The sequence below is a fragment of the Lutra lutra genome, chromosome 18 (assembly GCF_902655055.1).
Source record: "Lutra lutra chromosome 18, mLutLut1.2, whole genome shotgun sequence".
NCBI classification, from domain to species: domain Eukaryota; kingdom Metazoa; phylum Chordata; class Mammalia; order Carnivora; family Mustelidae; genus Lutra; species Lutra lutra.
In genome coordinates this window covers 30,096,123-30,119,400 of record NC_062295.1, presented here as the reverse complement: position 1 = coordinate 30,119,400, position 23,278 = coordinate 30,096,123, and the positions used below count along the sequence as shown (strand labels likewise).

The following is a 23,278-nucleotide window of genomic DNA, read 5'->3' as shown; positions in this document are numbered from 1 at the left end:
GCTCCCCCACTGGGGTTCTTGTGTAATCACAGGAAGGTCACTTATGTACCGCACCTCTGACGTCCAGCGCGGGAGGGATGATGGTCCCTGCCCTGTCCTGCCTCTCTCCTGTGGATCCTGGGGCGACCGATGTGATGGAGTGTGGAAGCTGTGATGGAAGGGGTGTCGGTGCACTTGTGTGTCCGTGTCTGTGTCCGAGACCCTCCAGCCACAAAACAAGGTGTGTCCTCCCCCAGGGACCAGGTCATTAACGGGGAGCCAGCCACCGACCCAGCAGGTGGCGGCGGGGACTTCAGTAGGATGCCCCCGCGACAGACCGGGTGGGCCTCCGCGGGTACTGAAGTATTTGGGGGCGGGGCGGGGCGGGGCGCAGGTGGGCAGGAGCTGTGACGCATGCGCACAGCCAGCCCGCGGGCCTGGAGCGGGTCCAGGCAACAGGTACATCTGACAAATACCTCCCAACCGGGACAGCTTCCTCGCTCGAGGGCCACCAGCACTTACAACTTCCAGCTTCTTTTCCTCACCCGGGAGCTCCGGGGCCGGGATCGGGCCTGGGGCATACAGGTGCCCGATGGGTCCGTGTGATGAGTGGGTGCTCCCGCGTCCGACAGATGCGTATGCCGCCCTCGCCCCCGGGGACGCATGGGCCCCGGACTGGCACCGGCATGGGAGCTCCTGGAATGGGGAGCGTGCGAGGAAGGGGTCCTGCAGGCTGTGGTGTTGGGATTTAAAGGAGCCAGGAGCAAGAGGTGTGGGGTCGGAGGGCATGGGGGCTGGGGGCATTGGAGTTGGGGGCAGGGCGGCTGTGATGACTGCCGGGGGCTGCCCAGGTGTGGGGGCCAGATGCCAGGGGAGGGGGCGGGATGGTCCCTTCACCTGGGGTGGAGGGTAAGAAGGTCCTCGGAGAAATTCCCAAAGGGCCAGTTGAGCCCTGTTTTGGGGTGGTGTCTGGTGTTAGAAGCCTCCCCCCCCAGCCTTCCCTGGGACCATTGCCCTGCACCCCCGGCTGCCTGGGCTGAGGGGCTAGCCAGCCGCAGGAGGGGGGAGGGAGCTGGCTGGCTGGGGTGGGAACCTGGGAGCCGGAGCCCTGGGATTAGATCACCCACCGTGATTAGCTTTTTCCGACAAGAAAGGGCCTGATGCTCGCATCCACATTGCTCATCCTTCTCAGAAGGCCTGTTTACGTCTGGCAAAGGGGGCTCTCGGGAGATGCGATCGCCCCAGGGGCTGGCACCACCCCAGTGCTGGCTCCTTCCCACCATCTCCTGACACCCAGCCCCCAAGCGCTCTGGACGCTTAAGAACCCAAACATGCAAAAAAAAAAAAAGAACCCAAACATGCTTTCACTGCGTGCACGGCCAAGGGTCAGTCCAAACGGGGCAGGGCAGGGGTGGGGGGAACAGGTGCCGGGGTCCCCTGATTCCCAGCCCGGTGCCGGGCCTGCGTTCCCCGCCCCCGGGCCCCCCCCCCCACGCGGGGGAACAGAAGCACCCCTGTGCTGCCTGTCAGTCGGGCTGCGTGAGCTCACCCGGAGTGCACGGGACCCAGTGATGTCAGGGTGGGACAGCAGCGCCGCCGCCGTGCCTTTAATGAGCGCCTGTGGTCTCCGGGCTCCGTGCCAGACGCTCCTCTCACATCAGCGTGCCATCCTGGAAATGCTGAGGGCAGCAGAGTTGGTGGCACGGTTCGCTCACAAGGAAACTGAGGCATGACGCGTCGGCCTCCCTTGACGTCACAAGCCGCTGGTCAGCCTGGGGCAGACAGGGCGGCTGGGGGACCCCAGGTAGCGGGGCTGGAAGTGCCCGGGGAGGGCCGTGGAGGCCCAGGATGGTCTGGCTTGGCGCCGCTTCATTTTGAGGTCCCCACGCTGACTTCCTCTGAGCTCCTTGTTCGTCCACCCAGCAAGGACGTGTGCGGCGGGTGCTGTGGTCCTGGAGCACAGCCCACGTGGGCATGTCCTGCGGGTGAGACCACCCCCTCCCTGGGCTTGCTTGTGGTTTCCCTCTCCTGTCCTGTGCACACCTCCCTGTCCAGGGGAAGGAAGCCACCGTGGGGTGAGGACCCTCCATCGTCCTAGACCACCAGAGGGCCTGGGCGGAGAGGCCCAGATCTTTGACCTTCCCTCGTCCTCGCTTGCCCTCTGACTTCTCCGCTGCATTGTTCCGGAGCCTCTGCTGCTCCCGCATCTCTCAGATTTCAAGCCTTGAGCCCAGAGCCCCCCACCTAGCCCCCAGCCCCGATCAGGTTACAGGTGGCCCTCCTGACCGAGACGCTGCCTCTTGGCCCCCCCCACCTTTTTGTCCCCTGCTGAGCGGGGGGCACCGTCACCCACCCCATCATCAGAACCAGAAGCCCAGAAACGTCATTCCAGGTGGCCCCCCCCTCGGGGCTCCCCTGTCCACACTGACACAAACCTGTGCCCTTTCCTTGGTCGCAGACCCGCTCTCCTCCGTCCTGCTGCTGCCCTCGGCCTCAGACCTGCCCATCTCTGGCCCGGACCACTGCAGAAGCTTCAGAACTACCCGCTCCCCGGGTGTGGATCCACGTCTGCCCAGTCCTGCCAGGACCCCCCCCAAAAAAAAACTGACCACATCTTGCCCTTGCTCCAAACTCTGCAGTGATTCCTGTCCCCTCAGTGACAACCTTCTGAAGTCCCTGACCTGGCGCCCATGGCAGAGGTTGGCTCTCTGCCCACCACTTCCTGCTCCTTCCCGGCCCTTCCAGCCACGCGGGGTCAGCCCCCCCCACCCCCCCCACCCCCGGTCTGGCCTAGCCGAGACACACGTGGGCGGCTGGGCTGCTGCTTGGGCTTCCCGGGCAGCCGGTAATTTGGCAGCCTTCAGACGGGTCTCGCCGTGTTTGCTCAGCATCTCTTTTCTGGGCCGGGGGCGCCGGGGTGGGGGGCGGGCAGGGTGGTCGTCCTCCCTGGGCCCAGCTCCCTGTGGCGTGATGTCCTGCTCGGCTCGGGTGTCACCTCTTCCAAGGAGCCTCCCCTGACTTCCCCACGCACTCGCCTGGGCTTCCTGCAAGTTCCTTATTTTTACCTTTAACTGACGTGTAACTTACCGTGAAACGCGGACTTCGCAAGTGTCTAGCGTGACGAGTTTCTGCCTGCGTGGACACCCCCCAACCGCCATTTCAATTAAGATGTATCAGTGTCTTAATCTTTTTTTCTTAAGAGCCTATTTTATTGTCGTTGTCCAAGCCCCCCCCTTCCCCCACCTGGGACTCTCAGGGCAGGAGCACCTGCCGTGGGTGTCGTGGGGTGTCCAACGAAGTGTGTGGTGGCCACAGCCCATGCGCGTGACCACGACGGGGGTTGTGGCCGGGGCTGTGGCCCTGCAAGGTCAGACGCCCCGTCCTCTGCTGGGACAGGGCTTGGTCCCCTCCTTCCCAGCCAAGGGCCTCTGCAGGGAGCTGGGGCCCTGCCCCGGGGAGGCCCCTGCGGCCTGGCAGCCTGGAGATTAGTCTCCAAGGCTACCACGCCAGTTGCCACAGGCGCGCGGCCCCAGTCAGGATCGCGATTTCTCATCCTAGTCACGCAGGCGGCGTCCGCCCGCCAGGAGCCAGGAGCCGGGCTTTAAATAACGGGGCAGAAACCTGACCCCGGAGAGCCGTCTGTCCGCCACAGCCCGGGCTCCCCTCCTGGCAAGGCAGGCACACGGCCACCGGCCACCCCATCGCCCCTGCAGCACCCCATCTTCTGCAGGGGCGCAGACACACGGCTGACACACAGGGGCTCCCCTTGTTGTCTTGTTCCCAGAACGCAGGCCTGGCCCCAGCCTGGCCCTGGGGAGCCCCGTCCGGGAGGCGTCCGTCCCGCTTCACGAACCGCTCTCTACCCCGGAGACATAAAGCCATACCTTCTGGAACCCTTGGACCGAGAGGAGGCGGGCTTCCCAGGGCCTGGGCCACCGAGCTGCCCCTTCCCCCAGCTCCCCCTCCGCAGAGAAGGCGGGAGGCCTCCCTCGTTTTCCAGGAAAGCGGCAGGAGGGCAGGAGGCATGTGCTTCCCTGGGCCTGCCCTTTGCCCGGCCCCTGGGCCTGCTTTCATGCCCCGGGGCGGGGAGGTGGTAAGGAGGGAGTTTTCTGTTCTTTCTTGCCCGGTGGCAAAAGTGAAAAGTGATAACGTCCTTAGCTCAGAGAATTTGCAAAAGACCAAAAAGCGGGAAGGTGAGTCACTCATGGAGCCCCACCGCCCCCAGCAAGGTGAAGGTCCCGTGCTGTCTGTTGTTGGCTTTGCCACATGTCCCGGGCCCGTTGTGACTCCCAGGACGCGGCTTCCAGCCCCCTGGGGGCTCTTGGATGGTCTCCTGCTTCCCTTTGGTGTGTTGGGTGCTGTGTGTTCTTGTGGGTGTGTGACATGCTTTGGAGAGATGCCTTTGCACATAAATCACCAACTTGCGGAGAATTTTCTCAGGTTTATAAAGTGATGGGGCTGAAAGGGCTGGTCCCAGGGTGGGAACCCGGTTCCCCCTCTGGAGGTCTGTCACGGCCAGCTCTGCTGGTGTCTGCTGCCTGCCGGGGGATCCCAGCATCTGACGTCTTTTTAAAACTTTTTTATTGAGGTGGGGGAGGGGGAAAGCTAGTCATTATAAGTCAGCAGCTCCGTAAGTTTTCAGAAACTGAATTACCCAAGTCGCAACCCAGATGGAGACCAGAATGTTCCCAGCCCCCAGAAGCCCCATTCACACCCTTCCAGCTGGAGGACCAGCATCCTGACTTCGAACGTCGGAGTTCAGATGTGTTTGAGCCGCACATCAATGGAATCCTATGGTGTGACCTTGGGCTGCTGGGTGCTTTCATCACGCTGGAGAGACTCGGCCGTGTTGCTGCGTGTCATTGTGCTGTGTTCGTGTCTGATGTCTTTTTCAATGGACCAGGGGCCGGGGAGGAGGCCCAAGAAGCAAGCGCATGTGGGCACAGTGCTAAAACCAGGATGCCTACCGTTGCCACGGTTGCCCGGGTACAGAGAAATCAAGTTTGTTTCTGGAAGACCCGTGCCAGTGAATCGGAGAGAATTTGCAATGGCACAGCAGTTACGCACAGTTGGGGGGGGTGGCATTGTGTCACATTATGGCATGAACATGCGCTGGGTGTCTGGAGATCTGGGGCGCGGGCTGGCCTCTCTGGGCCTCAGTTTCCCCACATGCACAGGGAGGTGGTTGGGCAAGGGGCCCATCCAGCTCTGCACACCCTGACTTTGTGTCTTTAGAAGCACCCAGAGCTTATTATCTGAAGTGGTTGGAGCTTCCTCTTGCTGTGTCCTCCTTCTGTCTGGCCTCAGTTTCTACCCAAAGCAAAGGTGAGCTGTCCTTGACCTCGGCCCCCGTGACTCCCTGCCAGGTGACTTGTGGAAGTCTCTCCTTCAAGAAACATGCACACTCCTTCTTCAAAAGGTCTTGATAAATGGGCAGTTTCCCCTTGCAGACCTCCAGGGACGGGGAGCTCCTGTTCTGCCCACCGGGGACAGCCCTCCCCACTGGGAAGTGTTTCCTTCGGTCGAACCAAAGCCCGTATCCCTGTGACTTCTGTCCTGTGACGCCAGTGAGCCTGGGGCTAGTGTGGGACTTCAGAGCCTGTTATGGGCTCAAGGCTTGGAGAGGCCATGCACATCACCAGACCTAGTGTCGGGGGGGGTCCCATGATAACACTCAGTCAATGGCTGTTATTACTTAGTTGGGGTAAAACACCCATGCCATTGGACTGACCATCACAATAGTCCTTACATGCCCAGTAGCGTTAGATACATTGACGTTGCAATGCAACCCATTTCCGGAACTTTCTCACTTGCCCGTACTGAAACTCTCTCCCCAGTAAACTCAAAGTCCCCCTCGCCCTCCCCCTGAGGCCCCGGCCCCTCCTTCCTGTTCATGTGCCTATGACTGCTCTAGGGATCTCCCGTAAGTGGAAATATACGCTAGCTGCCTTTTTGCCGCTGGCGCATCTTACTCAGCATTGTGTCCTTATGGTTCATCCATGTTGTAGAATATTCCAGAATTCACTTCCTGTTTAAAAGTAATACTATTCTCGGGGGGCGCCTGAGGGATTCAGTCGGTTGAGCATCTGACTCTTGATTTCAGCTCAGGTCCTGATCTCAGGACCGTGGGATCGAGCCCTGTGTTGGGTTCCACACTCAGCGTGGTATCTGTCTCCTCTCTCTGCTCCTCACCCTCCCTGGAATAAATAAATAAAATAAATATTCTGAATAATATCCTGTTGTATGTCTAGACCACATCTTTTTTTTTTTTTTTAAGCTTTTATTTATTTATTTGACAGACAGAGAGATCACAAGTAGGCAGAGAGGCCGGCAGAGAGAGAGAGGGAAGCAGGCTCCCCACTGAGCAGAGATCCCAATGCGGGGCTCGATCCCAGGACCCTGAGATCACAGCCTGAGCCAAAGGCAGAGGTTTTAACCCCCTGAGCCACCCAGGCGCCCCAAGACCACATCTTCTATATCCATTCCTGTATCAGTGGGCGCTGGGTGTCCTCCCACCTTCTGTTATTGCAAACGATGCTGCCATGAACACGGGTGTAGAAATATCTCTTTGAGACTATTATTTTATTACCACCAACACTGCTCTAAGATCTCTAGCTGGGAACGCTTCTAATAGGTCACCTCTTCTAGTCCTTACCTAGGGCCTGAGTCCGTTCATTCAGCAGCCAGCCGAGACTTCTGGCCTCGGATTGTCTGTTTCAACTAATGTTATTTACTCCCCTCCCTTCCCCAGTGCGGTGTGGTAGGTCTGTACGGTTGCCGCATTTTACAGATGACAAGAGCAGGGTTCAGGGAAATTAAGTAACAGGATATCTGGATGTGGGTGGCCCAGGCCTGGGCACTTGCTCAGCCCTTCAGAGGGACCGACACCTGTCTTCTGGTGCTCCGTCCTGAGTGGTGACTTTGGTCCCTTCGGCCTAAAGGGGCAGTGGGCACTTGCTCCGTGGGCAGAGGAGAAGAGGGTCACATGGGGGCCTGCTACAGACGCCTAGATTCTTACTGTGGGATTCCAGACGGGACCTGCGCTCTCTACCCATCAACTGGAAAGGGAATCGTTTTTTTTTTTTAAAGTTTTCACTTATTTGTCAGGGAGAGAGCACAAGCAGGGGGAGTGGCAGGCAGAGGGAGAGGGAGAAGCCAACTCCTGGCTGAGCAGAGAGCCCGATGCGGGGCTCCATCCCAGCACCCTGAGATTATGACCTGAGCCGAAGGCAGACGCTTAACTGAACCACGCAGGCGCCCCTGGAAAGGGAACCCTGGTCTGTTACAACATAGACCAGGCCACAACAGTAAATAGGTGACTTTATAACCAGTAAATGCTGACTTCCTGGGATGCTTCGTTTTTAACCTTTAAAAAAGGTGCAGTGTCCCGTGTGGTGAGTTTTCACCTGTGTTGACAGCCACAGGGAAAAGAAACCTCCGTTAAATGTCACTTAAGTGGGCCTGGCTCCGTCGGTGGAACGAACAGCTCTTGATCTCGGGTTGTGAGTTTGAGCCCCACGTTGGGTTCGGAGATTACTTAAAATCTTAAAAAAGAAAAAAGAAGAAGAAGAAGAAAAGGTGGCTTAAGCAATGTGGACATTGACTATCTGACCCGAAGCCCAGAGGTGGGCTTGGAAACCCACATTCCAAGTCACAAAGGGCCAGGTTCCTCCACAGGGTGTCCTCCACGTCACCTCCTGGGCGGGCTCCTCTTGTGGTCCCCACGTGGCTGCCATGGTTGCGGGAGCCCCATGCAGAAGAGGGAGGACATCCCTAGTTTCAGTCATATTTGAAGACCAAGGAGAACTTCCCGAGGAGCCCCTCGAGTCGGAGTAGCCAGGATTGGGTCATATGGTTCTCTTGAAAGCAACCCCAGGTTAGGGACCAGGATTGCCTGGATCTAAGCAGTAGAAAATCACCAAGATTCGCTGCCCCAGGCACCTGCTGTGAGATGCCAGGACACAGAGCGGGCTCTGTTAGCAGGGAAAAGGGACCAGGGCCCAGGATGGCACTCAGGGTCCAGACTGCAGCTAGTGTAAGACACCCCCACCCAAGCCACCCTGCCTGAATCCTTCCCAGGCAGACAGAAGTGGAACTCAGGGCTTCGGCCCGGTGTCTTCTCTGCCAGTGGCCGTGATGGTGAACAGTGGGAGAGGGCAGGAATTCAGGGTCCCGGGTGTCTCCATCCCCACTGGGGAGCCCCCGGGAGAGGAGAGGAAGTATCCAGTGGGGGGAGGGGCTGCTGGGGAGGAGAAAATTCTCCCACGGGGGAGAATTTTGTTTGTTCTCTCAAGCTTCTTTTTCCAGAAACACAAGCATATGGCGGCGGATGGTGCGGGGGCCGTGTTTGGGTGGTGTGTGCTTTTGCCTTTGCCTTTTGCGTGGTTGAGTGCATTTTTTTTTTTTTTTAAACGAGCTCTTGAGCCCAGCTGGTTCTTAGGGCACGGAGACTTGAATCAGAGGCGGCCCCCTGGCATCCGGAGAAATCCAGCCATTTCCAGGGGTGGTTCTGAGGTTTCCGATGAGGAGGGGATCGGAGAACGTCCCAGCAGACCCAGGCCTGAGCTCTTGCGAGGTCTGAGCTGAGGAATGTGGGTCCCGGGGATTGAGGACGTGGACCGCCACTCGGGACTGGGGGTGTGAGGCGTGTCGGTGTCCAGGATTCATTTTCTGTAACAAATTGCAGAAACATGGTGCTTTAAAGCCACCAAAACTTTTTCTCCCCGGTTCTGGAGGCCGGAACCCAGATCGGGGCCGCCAGCTGGAAATCCAGGAGTCAGCAGAGCCAGGCGCCCTCGGGGGCTGCTAGGGAGAATCCGCCTCCTCGTGCCTCTTCCAGCTCCTGTGGCTGCCGGCATCCTTCAGCTTGCAGCCTCGCTGCTCCGCTCCCCAAGGCTGGCAGATTCTCTGTGCTCTGCTTCACGTGACCTTCTCCTCCCGGCGTGTCAAACCCGTCCCCTTACGAGGATCTGTGTGATGGCATTCAGGGCCCCCCTTGATAATCCAGGATAATCTCTCCATCTCATGGTCATTCATTCAGTTGCTGCCTCTGTGAAAGGGATTCTTTCCTGTATAAGGTGACGTTTATAGGCTGCAGCGGTTGGGGCAGGAGTGTCTTCCGGGGGCCACTTTGGGGCCTCCCATGAGTCTCTAAGGGCAATTAGAGCAGTTGTTCTCAGACACGGGCTCGTATAGTACGTGCTGTCTAGGAAGAGGCAGGTGCATGGGGGTTTCTCTCCTCTGCCTGACCCAGCTGTGTCTGCGCTGGGGGGCCCTCGAGTGCATGGATGGGACACCCCAAACATCTTTCCAGGCTCTAGCCCCCCTCCCAAACAGGTGCCCATTGGAGGTGCACCTGCTCTGCACGATCTGCCCCGGGGGTGTATCGGTCACCGATTGCTGTGTAACAAGTAGCCCCAGACTCATAACTATGCAACAGCAGTCATTTCCTGCTTTAATCTCTCAGTCTGGGGCTTGGCTGGCCTCGGCCTGATGGTTCCTGCTCAGGATCTCTTGCACGGGCAGTCAGAAGATGGCTGGGGTTGGGGCTGTCTCAGAGACTTCTTCCTTGCTGGCCGCTGGCCCAGGAAAGAGCTGGGGCTCCCCGGGCATCACTAGATCCCTGCCCCTTGCCCCGTCTATCACTGCAGCTTCGGGATAGCTGGACCGCTGACGTGTCAGCTCAGAGCTCCCATGCCGAGTGTCTCGGGGAGGGAATGAGAGGCCGGAAGGAGCCCAGTGCCTTTTGGGGACCAGGCCTCGGAAGTCATGTGGTGGCGATGCCAGCGCTGTGTGTGGGTTAGAAGTGGGTTATGAAGTCCCATGTTCAAGAGGAGGGCAACTGGATGCCTCCACTTGTGGGGAGATGTGTCCGGTAATTTGTTGTCATACTGAGAGCCACAGGGGAGGACACACCAGAGAAGGGGACCCTGGGGGCCCAGAACGGGGATTTCTTTGCCCAGTGGACCCCAGGGCCCTGAGCACCCAGGAGGTATTCTGGGGGCAGATTCATGCTCTGAGTGGAGTGTGTCCTCGTGGGCCTGCAAACTGCTGTCCCTTGGAGGGGGGCTGGAACGGGGCCCCTTGAAGTGCAGGCCAAGGCTCCGGAGCTGAGGGTGGGATGGAGCACGGACGGTCTCAGAATCTGACCTCGGTCTCTGTTGTCAGGGCTCAGGGATCTGCCCCAGCTCCCCTTCTAGCCTTCACGAGGACCCCATGGTCCCTGCTGGCTGGTGCCTCAGGGCCTTTGCTAGTGCTGCTCCCTGTCCAGAATACCCCCTCCACCTCCCCCACCTACTTTCTTCTTGCCTCCCGATTCCTTCAAACCTGCGTAAGCGGCCTCTCCTCGCCGAACACTTTGCTGGCCCGGCTCTGTGTACCAGGCTGGTTCTTGGCAGGTCTGGGGGGCGCACAAGGGCTGGTACTTTCATGAGGGCCCAGATGCCTCTGCGTCCTGGCAGAGGGAGAGTCGCAGGGCAGGAGGAAGGAGCTGTGGGTATCCAGCCGGGGGCAGCGGGCTGGCCGGGGGGTCAGGATCAGAGGCACCAACGTGCCTGACACGTTGACACTAAGAGCAAGCCAGGAAAAGGGGAGGGTGTCTCTTACAGTGGACATGGAGGTGCCAGCTTCCAGAAGCCAGAGGACAGGCGTGTCCAGAGCCCTGCAGGCTGGGGTGGGGGGCCCTGGAGGGAGCCAGCAGCAGAGGCAGGTCAGCCGGACAGGACTGTGGCATGTTTCCTGTTCATCTGTGTGCCAGCAGGTTGTCCTGGCTGGGCTTGGGCTGGCATTTTCTCTGTGAGAAGTCTCTCTGAGGGTCCCCTCACACTCATGAGTGACCGTGCCTGGGGACTGGCCTCGGGAAGACTTGCACTGACCACAGTTGTGTGTACACCTGTGCATGTGTGTAAACGTGTAAGCGTGTTTGCATTCCTAATGCTCACACTCATGTCTGGGTCAGAGATAGGGCTTGTCAGGTACTACCCTCCCCCACCTCTTTGCTTCATTCCTCAGAGGCCACCAAGCATCCATTCTAACTCTAGGACTGACACTCCAGAGTGAACACTGGGCGAGTTCCACCAAGTACTTCTCTTTGCTTACAGAGTGAAGGTTGTGTATCCGCAAGCCAAGCGTCTCCGCTGTCCCCCAGAAGCCACCTTTCCATGTGTGCCCCCCAGAGAACTCCTCTTCACCCTTCAGAGCCCATCTCCATATCCATCAACTCCGGGAAACCTGGTTTGGAGACCCCTGCTCCCCCAGAGCTAAAGAAACAGAAGATGCAAGGAACCCCTTTCCCTGGTGTCAGGCTCTGTAACTCGGGCACGCTTCCCTGCTTATCCTCATTTCACGGTCCAATCATTCTCTGTGGACCGGCGGGGTCATCTGAGTCCTTTCCAAGTCTGCCTGGCCCGGGACAGGCTCCCCAGGAAGATTGGATACACAGGTTGGGGTGAAGGGAGGCCCGGGAAGCCCGGGAAGCCTCCTGCCTGAGACCTGAGAAGTACCCTGGCCTCCGCTTCCGCAGAGCTCTCTGCCTGGGGACCGGGACCCAGCCAATGGCCAGGTGGAGGTCTGCTGTCTTCCAGCGCAGCCCAGCTGGGTGGCCGATGAACACCCAGTGTAGCCCTTGGGGATCAACAAGTGTGTGGAAGGAAGGAGGGAGGGAGGGGTGTCCCGGCCCCTGCTACGGAGGGGGCGGAGCAGACCTAGCTCATGGGTGGCCCCCAGCTCTCCCTTCCCTAGCATGCTGGTCCTAGGAGAGCTGGCAGCCTTGGGTTCATGGTTCAGTCCCAAAGCCATGAAAACAAGGGACCCTCCCCAGCCTGGTGGGCCAGGCCACGCGCTGTCACTGTGGCGGGGGAGGGGGGCTGCTCTTGTTCTTTGTGGGTCGTGCACACACTCTTCCATTTCTTACCCATCCCCTTGCCTTTTGCCACGGTGCTTGCCGTCTCAGATGCACGTACGGTCATCTGCACACTCAGTGGACACACGCACAGATGCCCTGACACGCCCGCCTCCTTAAGCACGTACGTGTCAGGCTTTAGTAGACGTGCAGGGAAAAGGAGGGGTGGGCCCTGGATTGCCAGGGAGGCCCCTGGCCAGGAAAGGCACCTGCCAGCAGTGGCCCCAGGCTTGGGGGACAGACCCACTGCTGCAGGGCCTCCTGGGGTCTCCTTACCTGTACCCGCCTGGGCCCCATGGGCAAGGAAGCCGAGTGCTGGGTGGGCTTCTCTTTCCCTGCCGGCCAGGCCAAGCCTGCCGATCAGTTGGCATCCCAGAGGGATGTAAAGCCACATCAGGAGGGACCCCGGTTCCGTCGGGGTGATCTGGGCCGAGATCCCACCTTTTCCACATGCTGGTTCTAGGGTTTACGGTTAAGGTGCTCGAGGCTTGAAGTCCTGCTCTGGAAAGTGAGGGTGGTTGGGGGAATTCGCCAGACATCGGGGTTCACCAGGCCTGGGTCCTTGGGAAACGGCCATGTTGCTCCCTCCTTCACTCCCCTCCGCTGAGCCCCTGGCAGGGAGAGGGGCAGCCAGGCCCTGGACGGCTGTCTGAGCCCACCTCCTTGACACTTGCTGTTTGAGGCCTGGGCCCTTGTGGGTTTCCATGTCACCCTGAGCCCCGGGGCCCACGGTGTGGAGGACTGGCTCCTGGACTCCTGTCATCGAATGTCCAAGCTCTGCCTCAGTCTCTCTCTGAAGGCCTCCGGGGGTCTCACCACGCCCGGCCTTCGGCCATGAGCCCCGTGCCTCAGAGCGAGGAGTCTTGCCCCAAGTAGGAACAAAAAGGCCTGGTTGTATCAGATGTCCCACAGGTCATCCTGCCTTTGTCACTCCCTTTGAGCAGGAAGGTCCTGTGGGTCTTGGTTTCTTCACCCTTGAAATGGGCAAAGTCCCCTCCATCCTGCCCGCTCCCTGGACAGAGGTCCCAGACATCAGGGTGCTCGTGAATGGGACAGTAGTGTCCAAGGGGACCCCAGTGGACAGCCGTGGTTGGTGGCCATGAGGCCTGCTCTTCAGCCTGGGAGAGGAGGAAGGAGCTGCCCGTAGAAGCAGGGCAAGGAGGGGAGGAGGAGGAGAGAGGAGACTGAACCCTTGGATGATGGACCAACCAGATGCTGGCAGAGAAGGGGAGTCTCAGATGGTCTGGGCCGAGAGGTTCCTCTGCAGCCCCGACTTTTTTGTTTGCACACCTGTCTCCCACCTCTGATCCCATCAGCCCCGTTCCCTTGTCCTGCTGGGCCACACGTCACTGCTAGGGATCAAGTACCCGCCAGGGCCAGCACCTGTCTCCCCAGGCATGCAGCCCACGGGCGGCAGAGAGGACAGGAACAGGGACACCCCCAGCTGGCCCAGAGTGCCCAGTGTACGGCGTTTGGGATTCGAAAACCCCCGTTGAGGTGCTGTTTGCTGGTGGGCTGGCCCCAGGGTCGCTGGAGAGTGGGCTTTCTGTGCCTGGCCCCCAGGGGTGCCTTCCCACTGGGGACAGGTCTGCCCTGGGTCGGAGCCCTAGTGACTCAGACGGGCACACAAGCACATGGCTAATCTTTGGCTCAGATACCGGGCTGGCCTCCAACTCGCGGTGGCCAGTGAGGCTGCCGCTATCTGGGCAAGGAGTCCCCAGCCGGGTGGGGGGAGGTGGGCCGCGGGCAGGAAGAGCAGAGCAGAGCTGCTCGGAAACGGGAGTCGGGATGCTGGGGCTGGACCCGTGCCCAGAGATCCTCCCGGCTGTGTCTGGCTGTGTGTCAGGCTCCCCCCGGGAACTTGGAGATACAGTGTCCCTGGCCCTGCCGCTGACCTGTCACCTCCGGGCTTCTAGGGGGCGGGGCCCGGGAAGCTGGGAGTTGGAGGCTGGTTTCGGCAGCCAGCAGGGGTACCTGCCTTCTTGCTCCCAGGTACAGAGGGACAGGGCCGACGTCACACAGGAGGGCTCCTGCAGACCAGGGACCCGGCGTCTTCACCTGCCCCAGCTCTGCCTTTTAGTGCTTCATGAGACAGGACCCTGGCCTACATCTGGTCTCCAGACAGGTCAAGAGAGCAGCGTCCCCCCGCTGCCTTGAGATCTCTGTGGAGAAGGAGGTCCTGTCCCCTCCCCCGGGAGCCAACCAACCCATCTCACACGCTGGTGACCCCCCTCCCCAGACAGGTGTCTGCAGGCTCTGGTGCGGGGGTCCTGGGCTGTGCAGAGGGGCGCCCGTCCAGGACCCCTGACCCAGCAGCCTCCGTTGCTTTCAGTTCCTGGACTGTTCCTCCGTGATCCAACAGCAGCCACACTTGCCATGTCACACACTGCCTCTCTCTTTTTTAAAAAAATTTTTATTTTTTGAGAGCCTTCCAAGCCCAACTTGTCACTCTGCGTATAGCTTGTGGCCGTCGTAGTTCCTGCCACCCATCGCACTGGCTGGTTCCCCAAATATTTGTCACGCGCCCGTGAAAACCCAAGCAGGTGTTCAAGGCAGCGGGTGTCCCGTGACCCTGGCAGGCAGCACAGCCCCGGACCCCCAGGGCTCCCATTCCTGCTGGGGAAGTCGGGCAAGAAGCCCATGAACAGGTCCCTTCGAGTGGCAGCAGGTTCTGTGCAGAAGAGATGGGAAGCCAGCGTGCGGGTGGGCCTGCCATGCGGTCAGGGGTGGGGTGCCGGGGAGCCGGTGATGGGGGTTGGGACGGCGGGGATGGCGGCGGCAGGAGGGGCAGGCCTGGGAGAGCCCGCTGCATGGGGTACTGCAGTCATAGTGCCCAGAGAGGGGAGCCTAGGTGGCACATGAGGGACAAGAGGGGAATGGAGCCAGAGCCCGGTGCATAGGGGAGGCCGATGGACCAGAGAAGGCCGGTGGGCCCGGCTCACACAGCACCTATGCTCGGGGAGCTGTTGTCTGGACTCTTCCAGGTAAGGGGCATGAGACTGATGTGGCTGCTCTTGGCAGGAGGGGACTGTGGCGACGAGAAGGGCAGGGAGGCCTGGCCATGGCGTGAGCGAGCAAGGATGGTGGCCTGGGTGGGAAGGTGGCCCTGGTGGTGACGAGAGGTGGGCAGATCTGGCTGCTTTCTGGAGCCGCACGAGCGGCGATCTCCCCACATTGTTCTAGAAGCAAGGGAGAAGGGAGCCGGGGATGAGGCCCCGGATGGAGCCCGAGCACCCAAGTGGCTGGCCGGGGAGGAGCCGGCCTAGCGGGAAATAGGGGGTCCTGCTCTGGTCAAGTGGCCTCTTAGACGTTGAAGAGGAGGAGGTGGTGGTCAAGGACGGGGAGAGAGAGAGACCTAGAGTGACCAGCCTCCAGGTGACGTTAAACCAAGAATTGGACGGGGAAGAGGAGGGGCCGGGATGGAACCGCAGCCTGCCGGCAGTCGGGTTAGCAGTCAGTGCCGGCGGTGGCGTTGGCGGTCAGTGTTGGCAGTCGGGTTAGCGGTCAATGCCAGAGGTTGGGTTAGCGGTCATTGCCGGCGGTTGGATGGGAGGTCAGTGCCAGTAGTCGGGTTGGTGGTCAGTGCCGGCGGTTGGGTTGGTGGTCAGCGCTGGCGGTAGGGTTGGCAGTCAGTGCCAGCAGGGCGAGTGGCCGGGAGGTGGGAGGTAAACCAGATGGGCGGCCCCCTGGCAGCCTCCGGAGAAGCATGTGTCAGGGAAGAGAGGCTGCGTGCTACTTGCCTCCTGACCCTTGCAGGCCTGTCCACCTAGGAACCTGAGGGCAGCTGGCAGTCCCTCCCGTCCTGTCCCCTGCTTCAGGAGCCAGCTGCCTGTCCCCTGACGTGACGCTTCTGGTGTCCTCCCCTGGGGGCCCCAGAGCAGGGCTTGGGTGCCTCCGGCCTTGCCCAGCCCTGGCCTCTGGGCTGCGGTGCACGGGGGCTTCAGCTGTGGCTCCTGTCCTCACTGCCCTCCCCTGCACTCCCACCCCCACTGGCCCCCTGGGACGCTGTCCTGTTAGTGCTGTCCCCTCGCCTCCTGGTTTACTGCTCTCGTCTTCTCGTTCTCTATTCTGAATCGTTTGTTGGCTTTATCGGGTGGTTTTCTTCCGTGCTCTCGTGCCTCTGGCCACATGAGGCCTGTCCCTCTCCCAGAGGCCCAGGGCATTCGCAGGAGGGTCTGCTCCCTCCCGTCCCCCAAAGTGCACCCACCTTCCCCCGGACATGGAGCCCGCCTTCCCTCCCTCCCTCCGTCCTTCCCTGCCTGCATCCCTCGTTCCTTCCTAAGTGGATTAGGACTCTGCAGGAAGGAGCCACCAGCTGTCTGGGGCGACCCGGAGGCCAGGGCTGTCTGGTGCCTGCAGCTTTGCCCTGATTCAATTTGGGCTGGGAGGCTGGCGGGCTGAGGTCTTTCTGGGAATGGCTCGAGCGGGGGAGGAGCCTTCCCTTGCCCCGGGCGGGCAAACCTCGCAGCAGGTCGCACGTCGGACCCTCCAGTGGGCTTCCAACCGCACAAGGCCTCAGGCTCTGGCCAGCGGCTGCCTGCGACTCCCATGAGGGTGTCCCCGACGTGTCCTGTCTTGCTCTCCGCGTCCCCTAATACCGTGGACTTCAGACATTATAAGGTCGCAGCTTGGTTGAAGAAATACATTTTATAACATTTCGGAGTGAACCCAATTCCCATGCTGGCCGATTGCTGACCGACCAGCTGTTAAAATCAATATTTATTCACAGCCAAATAGTAGACTCGGGCCAGACGGGAGGCGGGAGCCAGGCCCGACTGCGTTCCTAATGCCTCCGCACGTTCCCACAGCTGTAGCTGGGACATTCCTTACCTTGTCGTGTGTGATGCTCTCTGACACTCATTCTGTACGGCCGGTTTCATGACTCACGGGTGGTTGTGCACGGCGGGCCCTGAACAGGACCCAGGGGTGTGGCAGTGACGGGCAACCTGGTCTCTGCCCTCAGAGAGCTTATGGTCCAGGCTGGGGGGTGCGGGCAGCTGTGATGGCAGAAGACGCTCCGGCTTTGGCACTGTCAACCTGCCCGGTGACCCCGTCTGCAGGAAGCCAGGAGGCCAGGACCCCCAGGCTCCCTCTGAGGCCCTGTAGCCCTGTTCCCTGCTTGTGCCTCTGACCTGGCCTGGGGTCCATACACAGAGCATTAGGGGAGCCAAACCCCAAAAGGAAAACTGAGGGTCCCTGCCTCTGCTCTCTGCCCTCTCCTTTGCTTGGGATTGGCAAGGGGAAAGCTCTGGCACTGGGGCAGCCCCTGGACCTGACTCCTGGGGTTCTGCTGGGGAGGGGCAGGATAGAACTGGAAGAGGGGGAGGGTGACCTTTGTGTCTCATCTCATGGGTGCACGGCCTGGGCTAGGTGGTGCACGGGCAGTAGGCCTGTCCCCTGCCTGGGGGAGCCCTGACGTTGGGCCCCAGTCTGCGGGCATTCCAGCAAGGGGAGGGCGCACCTCTGTCCTCTGGGAGCCTCGTGACAAGGGGACAAAGTCCTGTCTTGGGGAAACCCTGTCCTGAGATGAAGTGGCCTCCATTGTCTTTCTGAACCTCTGAGACGGGCTCCCGGGCCTCAGGGCAGTGGCCTTGCCCACCATAGCCTGTTTGAAAGCTGTGACCGGGGAGCCTGGCGACAGGTGGGAGGCCAGCCAGGACCCTTGGCCCAGGCAGGGCGGGAAGGGGCAGGAAAGAGGTGGGGCCTTTGAGGGCACCCTCCTAGCAGAGGTGATCCTTAAAAGCTGAGTGGGCAGTCGGCACACGACAGAGGGGCCAGCAGGCCACTCGGATCAGGGAGGGTGGAACCTGCCACAGCTGGGGGCTGTGAAGGACGTGGGTATGCTTGGGGGACCCGGAGTGTGGGCTGCGAAGGGGGAGTTAGGGGACAGGAGTCCAGAGCTCATGTGGGGAGTAGGGAGCCATGGAGGGTGTGTGAGCAAGGGGGAGGGAGAGCCGTGGCCAGAGCGACGTGCTGGGGAGAGTTGGAGGTCGAGGTAGGCCAGGCAGACTGGCCATGGTACTGGGCTCAGCCGTGGAGTTGCAGATCTGGGGGACACGCCATGGACCACACTCCCCGGCTGCCTGCCACGTGTGCCCGTGCTTGTCTGGAGCTGTGTGCGGGCTTCTCCCGGTCTAGGCCTGCCGGGGGTCTAACGCCTTCATGCGCATGAGCCCTCGGGGAAAGGGGGGGCCGGCCCCTGATTTGTCCCACCTGGGAAATAGAGGCGGCCCTAGGGGTCTGGGGCCCTGGCGGGGTTGGGGGGAGCACTCGCCCACCTCCACTTCCTCCTTCCATTCAGGTGACCATGGCCTTGTTGGGGAAGCGCTGCGACATTCCCACCAACGGCTGCGGGCCCGACCGCTGGAGCTCGGCCTTTACCCGCAAGGACGAGATCATCACCAGCCTCGTGTCCGCGTTAGATTCCATGGTGAGTGCCCTGGTCTGCCCCGGCCTGGCGGGAGTCCCAGCCTTTGCCAGCAGACGCGGGAGCTCGAGTCCCAACTCTGCCACCTTGGGGGGCCTTCACTGTCCCCATCTGCCAACATCGGGGGCAGGGTGGGGGAGCGAGAGGCTTGGGCGCAGCCAAGGATGTGAAAATGTAGCCCTGGAAACCAACGCTGGCCCTGGTCCCTGGTCCCCTGGTCCCTGGTCCCTGGTCCCCTGACCCCTTGTCCTCATTTCATCACCTTTTGCCATTCCGGTCCCATCGCTGGGAAGGTCCCAGGTCTCCGACCCCCAGCAGGGCCCCCCGAGGACAGGATCTGTGTGGTCAGTGACTCATGAGGAAGCTGTCACCCCCGATGTTACAGCATCTCAGGGCCAGGAGAGAGGAATGGGGCCTCGTAGTCCCTTTGGCACCGTTGCCTATGTACCGAAGCTGGTAGTGGTTTCTCCCGGATGAGGAAATGATAATGTCATTTTAACTGTAACCTTTCCCTGGGGGAAGGTTCTGGGACAGTGAGTAGGCGGGTTTTGGATGCTGTATGGCGTCCCCTAGCTGCACCCCTCCCTGCCTGTTAGGATGGTGAAGTTGAGTTCAGAGAGGGCAGCACCTTGCCTGGAGTCACACAGCATGACCAGTTTTTTGTTTTGTTTTGTTTTTTTAAGAGAAAAAGAAGGAGAGACAGAGGGCATGAGCAGGGCGGGAGGGGCAGAGGGCAGAGGGAGAAGCAGGCTCCCCATCTAGGGGGAAGCCCTCCAGCTCCGATGGGCCCTCCCGTGTGGGGAGCGAGTGACTCTTTGTCTCCTTTGCTTGTGACGTTCTGTGGCACTGCCACGGGGGAAGCGAGCGGCAGGTTTTTATTTTAATCTTAGCGGGAAATCAGCACACACCCCTCACTGTAGGAGATCCCAGGGGACAGGCCGGTCGGCTCTACGATGTCCCCGGCTTCCTCGGCACAGGGACTCTGGGCTGGAGCCAGGGAGCATGATTATGGCCCAGAGAGGTTGAGGAACCTGTCCTAGGTCACACAGCAGCAAAACTAGGATGAGAAGCCAGACTTCGTGCCTGCCAGCCGAACACTACTAAACTCACATGAAACCCAGCATTTATGGGGCGCTGAGTACATGCTGGGAACTTGGCGGGCAGAGAGCTTCTGCCGACAGGTCTGGAGGGCTGAAATGCTGGTGGTCTTGGTTGCAAGGCCCCCGTGTTCGGGCTTCCCGTGCAGCAGGCCTGCCAACCCCTCAACTCGGGCTGCTGGAATGACCTCTCTGTTTGTGGACCCACATGCGATACCCCGGGTTAGAGATCCTGCCTGCCGGGCCTCGCTGAGTCCCCACAACCAAGCCCACTGAAAGGGAGCTGCACTGCTGGTCCCTGTTCTGCAGATTGGGCCCAGAAGGGGACGGGCATGGGTCAGTCCCACAGCAAGAAGCCGCTGATGGGGGACTGAAACCTGTATCTGTCCGAGCCTTGGTTCTCCTGCCCTCACCCCCCCAACCTCTTCTCATTTAGGACTTCATAAAAACCAAAGACAGGATTGTGCCTAGGGCTGGGGCCCAGTCCCAAGCAGGAAGCCCCATTAGAGCTAGGAGGACCAGGAAGGAGGGAAAAGCAGAGGTCCTGTGTCTTTGTTCTTCTCGGGGCTCCCTGACGTGGCTTCTCCCTTGACCTTGGCCAAGCTTTGGGGGGTGGGAGGCATTCAGTCCTTCCTCCTGCAGGCTCCGACTGAGAACCGTGGCGGGGGGATCTCCCCCAGGCTCACACACCCTGCTCCCTCCTGCAGTGCTCAGCGCTGTCCAAGCTGAATGCAGAGGTGGCCTGTGTCGCCGTGCACGATGAGAGCGCCTTCGTGGTGGGCACCGAGAAGGGGAGAATGTTCCTGAACGCACGGAAGGAGCTGCAGTCCGATTTCCTCAGGTTCTGCCGTGAGTACCCCGGGGCTCCAGTGGGTACTCACGGCTGTGGGTCTGCGGTCCCCGAGGGCGGGAGCTCCGGCGTGTCTCTGGGTCCCCAGAGCAATGCCAGGGTGCCCTGTGTCTGGGGCTGTGCAGGCTTCCCAACGGGGCACCATTGGGGCATGACTCTTCCAGCAGCCCCTCGGTCCCCAGAGACCGGGTGACTCCACCGTGGGGCGGGCCAGACTCAGACATGTCCATCTGCTCGTTGACAGAAGGGGACCCTGAGGCCCAGTGTTGCCCAGTTCCCGTGCGTCTCTGACGCAGTGCCCAGGTGTCCTTGTTCAACTGACACTTGCTGAGCCCGGGCTGTGTGCGGCCCTTAGTGGCTCTTGGGGACGAAGGGACTGAGGACACCGGCAGAATGAGCGGTTAGTGGTGATCAGTAGTGCTTTGGGCGAGGCCACTTGCTCTGTTCGCTTCCTAGCAGGTTCCGGAAGCCGCACTAGTGTACGAGGGAGAAACTGAGGCACAGTGAGCATAAGCCACGTGCCCAGGGAGGCAGAGCCCCCAGGTGACGGAGGCCAGGCTTCTGTTCTGAAACCTGTGCTCTTCCTGCTGCACTCCTTCAGAATCGGGGGGATGGGGGCGGGTGCAGCGGGATCCTTCCTGCCCCCGCCCCCCACCTGCTGGGAGCCCTGCCGGGGATGGGCTGGGGGGGGTCCTGGTCACTTGAAAAGGAGAGCAGCACTCAGAGCTGGGAGCCGGGAGCCCCGAGGCAGGGGGGTCGTTCCGAAGCCCCCAACTCCTCAGCACTCTGCTGGGGCCTGTAGACCCACCTAACCCAGCCCCTCCGTCTGCGTCACCCCTCCGGCACCCCTCACCCTGACCACAGGCGGCACCGGCCCAAGTGCCAGCTCACCGGCTCTGTACACGTTCTCCCCTCTGCCTCTGTGCCCGCTGTCCCCCGACCCGGGAGGCCCTCCCTCCTTTCCTCGGCCGGCAGACGTCTCCCCAGCATCCGTGTCCACGTTCCTCCCTCATGGGGCCCTATCTGCGCCCCCCACCCCTAGACGCCAACCCTCTCCCCGGACCGGCCCAGCCCCTGTGGTTACTCCCCACGCTGTGCCAGCTTCTCGTGCCCTGAATTTCCATCTGTGCCCCTGGTGAGCGCGTTAGCTTCATGGTTTTGGTGGGTTAGGTCCTACAGGGTTTGGGGCTGTCCCCCAGGCTCTGTCCTGGCTCTGCCACTTGCCAGCTACTGGGTCTCAACCTCCTTGTCTGTGAAAGGGGAGGGCCCCCTGGGGTCTGGAGCCTAGATCAGGCGTTTCGGGGAAAGCTGGCCCCCCAGCACCAGGCAGGTCATCACTGGGGTCCAGAGGCTTCCCCAGCCGCCCCAGCCCCACCCCCACTCAGCTCTCAGAGCCTGTCCCCTCTCCACGGGTGGGAGGGGACTGGCCCAGGGTAGAATAGACAGTGACAGGGTTCTGTGGCCCCCAGTTTGCCAGGCGGGGGCCGGGGAAGGTGCACCTGGCTTCCCAAGCCCGACAGAGCTACTGTTTTTAGCCCCGGGAGCTCGGCTGGTTTATTTCAGGTTCCGCAGATCCCGGGAGGGAATCAGGCTCCCGACTGCGAGGGGGCCTCCAGGCCCCCATCTCGTCCCCTTTCCCATGAAGTTTCCAGCATCTCCCTATCCAGGGGTCCACGGACACTCCCTGGCTCAGCCTGGCACGAACCTGCCTCTTTGTAGCCCCCTTGGCCTCCTGGTGGGGTCCCCATCATCTCCTCACGGGGCAGAGCAGCAGACCGGGGCCTTGACTATTTAAGGCGGCATCAGTGTCCGAGGACAGAGAGGGGTGTGTGGAACCGGCAGTGTTTGAACCCCAGTTCTGAGCCGGGCCAGCTGATCTTCTGTGAGAGCTGACACCCTGAGGCCCAGAGAGGCAAGGGACTTGCCCAAGGTCACACAGTGAGTTGGAGGTGACCAGGCTGAGACCCAATCCCCGTGTTAGGCTCTGGGAACTCCCAGATGAGCAGCCTCGGCCCTGGGCAGGGGGTTGGGGCCGGGCCCGCTCACTCGTCCCTCATTCATTCCTTCCTTCCTTCATTTCCACTCCACGTTGAGTGTCCGCCACAGGGTTCCGCGTGGGGCAGGGACACCTCAGCTTGCCGGGCAGGGGGGAAAGACAGGTGCTCATCCTGGCCCGGCTGCTCTGTGTCCCACAGGCGGGGCCCCCTGGAAGGAGCCGGAGGCAGAGCAGCCCAAGAAGGTGTCGCGGGGCGAGGGTGGCGGCCGGAGCATCCCTCGGGCTTCCCTGGAGCATGGCTCGGACGTGTACCTTCTGCGCAAGATGGTAGAGGAGGTGTTTGATGTTCTTTATAGTAAGATCCTTCCTCATTCCATTTGGGGCCCCCAGGTGGGTGGGAGCCCCAGTCCCCATCCCGCAGAGCAGGCCCCTCCCAGCCCTCTGCCATCCACACCTCCCCCGGCCCGCCCTGGCCTGCTCTTGCCAGGTCCCTGCTGTGCCCACCTGTCCTGTGACCAAGGGCATCTTCTAACCATGGCCTCGGGGGCTCCCCGTCACTCTCCCTGCCACAGCTGGGCTCTGCCCTGACCCCAGCCCTGCTGCCCTGCTGCCCTGCCTCGCGAAGCCACTTCCCCTTCCCTAGCCCACTCCGGCTCCATCTCACACCTCACCTCCGCGCCGCTGTGCCTCTGTCCGGCGGACCCCGCCTTGTTCTCTAAGGCTCAGATCTGAGAAGCCCCTGCTGCTGGCTTCGCGCCCCCTTTGGGGACCCAGTGTGTTCTGACCTCTCACCAGCCCAGTGCCCTCTGGGGCTGGGGTCTGTGCCTGCCCCCTCCGCAGCTCAGGCAATGGGCTAAGACCCGCAGGGTGTTTGTTGAATGACTGACTGAGCGCTAACTTAACTCGTTAGCCAAGTCCTTCCTCTGGGGCTTGGGGGAGGTGGGCAGGCCTGGCCTCTCTCTGGCCCAGCGGTAGCTGTCACGGCCTCCCGGTGACCTTGGGCAGGTCCCTTTGGTCCCTAAGGGTCCCA

The 23,278-nt window shown here is 61.1% G+C and overlaps 1 protein-coding gene across 5 annotated transcripts in view; it reads left to right on the top strand.

Moving 5' to 3' along the window:
• Nucleotides 1–23,278, top strand: part of GTF2IRD1 (GTF2I repeat domain containing 1) — a 96,184-nt gene that overhangs the window by 12,745 nt on the left and 60,161 nt on the right. For 2 of the 5 annotated variants that reach the window (XM_047713890.1, XM_047713887.1), the window contains exons 1-4: nucleotides 14,671–14,862; nucleotides 18,180–18,308; nucleotides 20,110–20,251; nucleotides 22,448–22,603. In XM_047713890.1, coding sequence (XP_047569846.1) covers nucleotides 14,788–14,862; nucleotides 18,180–18,308; nucleotides 20,110–20,251; nucleotides 22,448–22,603 — 502 coding nt within the window. In that variant the 5' untranslated portion in view covers nucleotides 14,671–14,787. Of the gene's footprint in view, nucleotides 1–14,657; nucleotides 14,863–18,179; nucleotides 18,309–20,109; nucleotides 20,252–22,447; nucleotides 22,604–23,278 lie in introns of those variants that run through there. The other 3 variants (XM_047713892.1, XM_047713888.1, XM_047713891.1) reach the window with 3 other exon arrangements.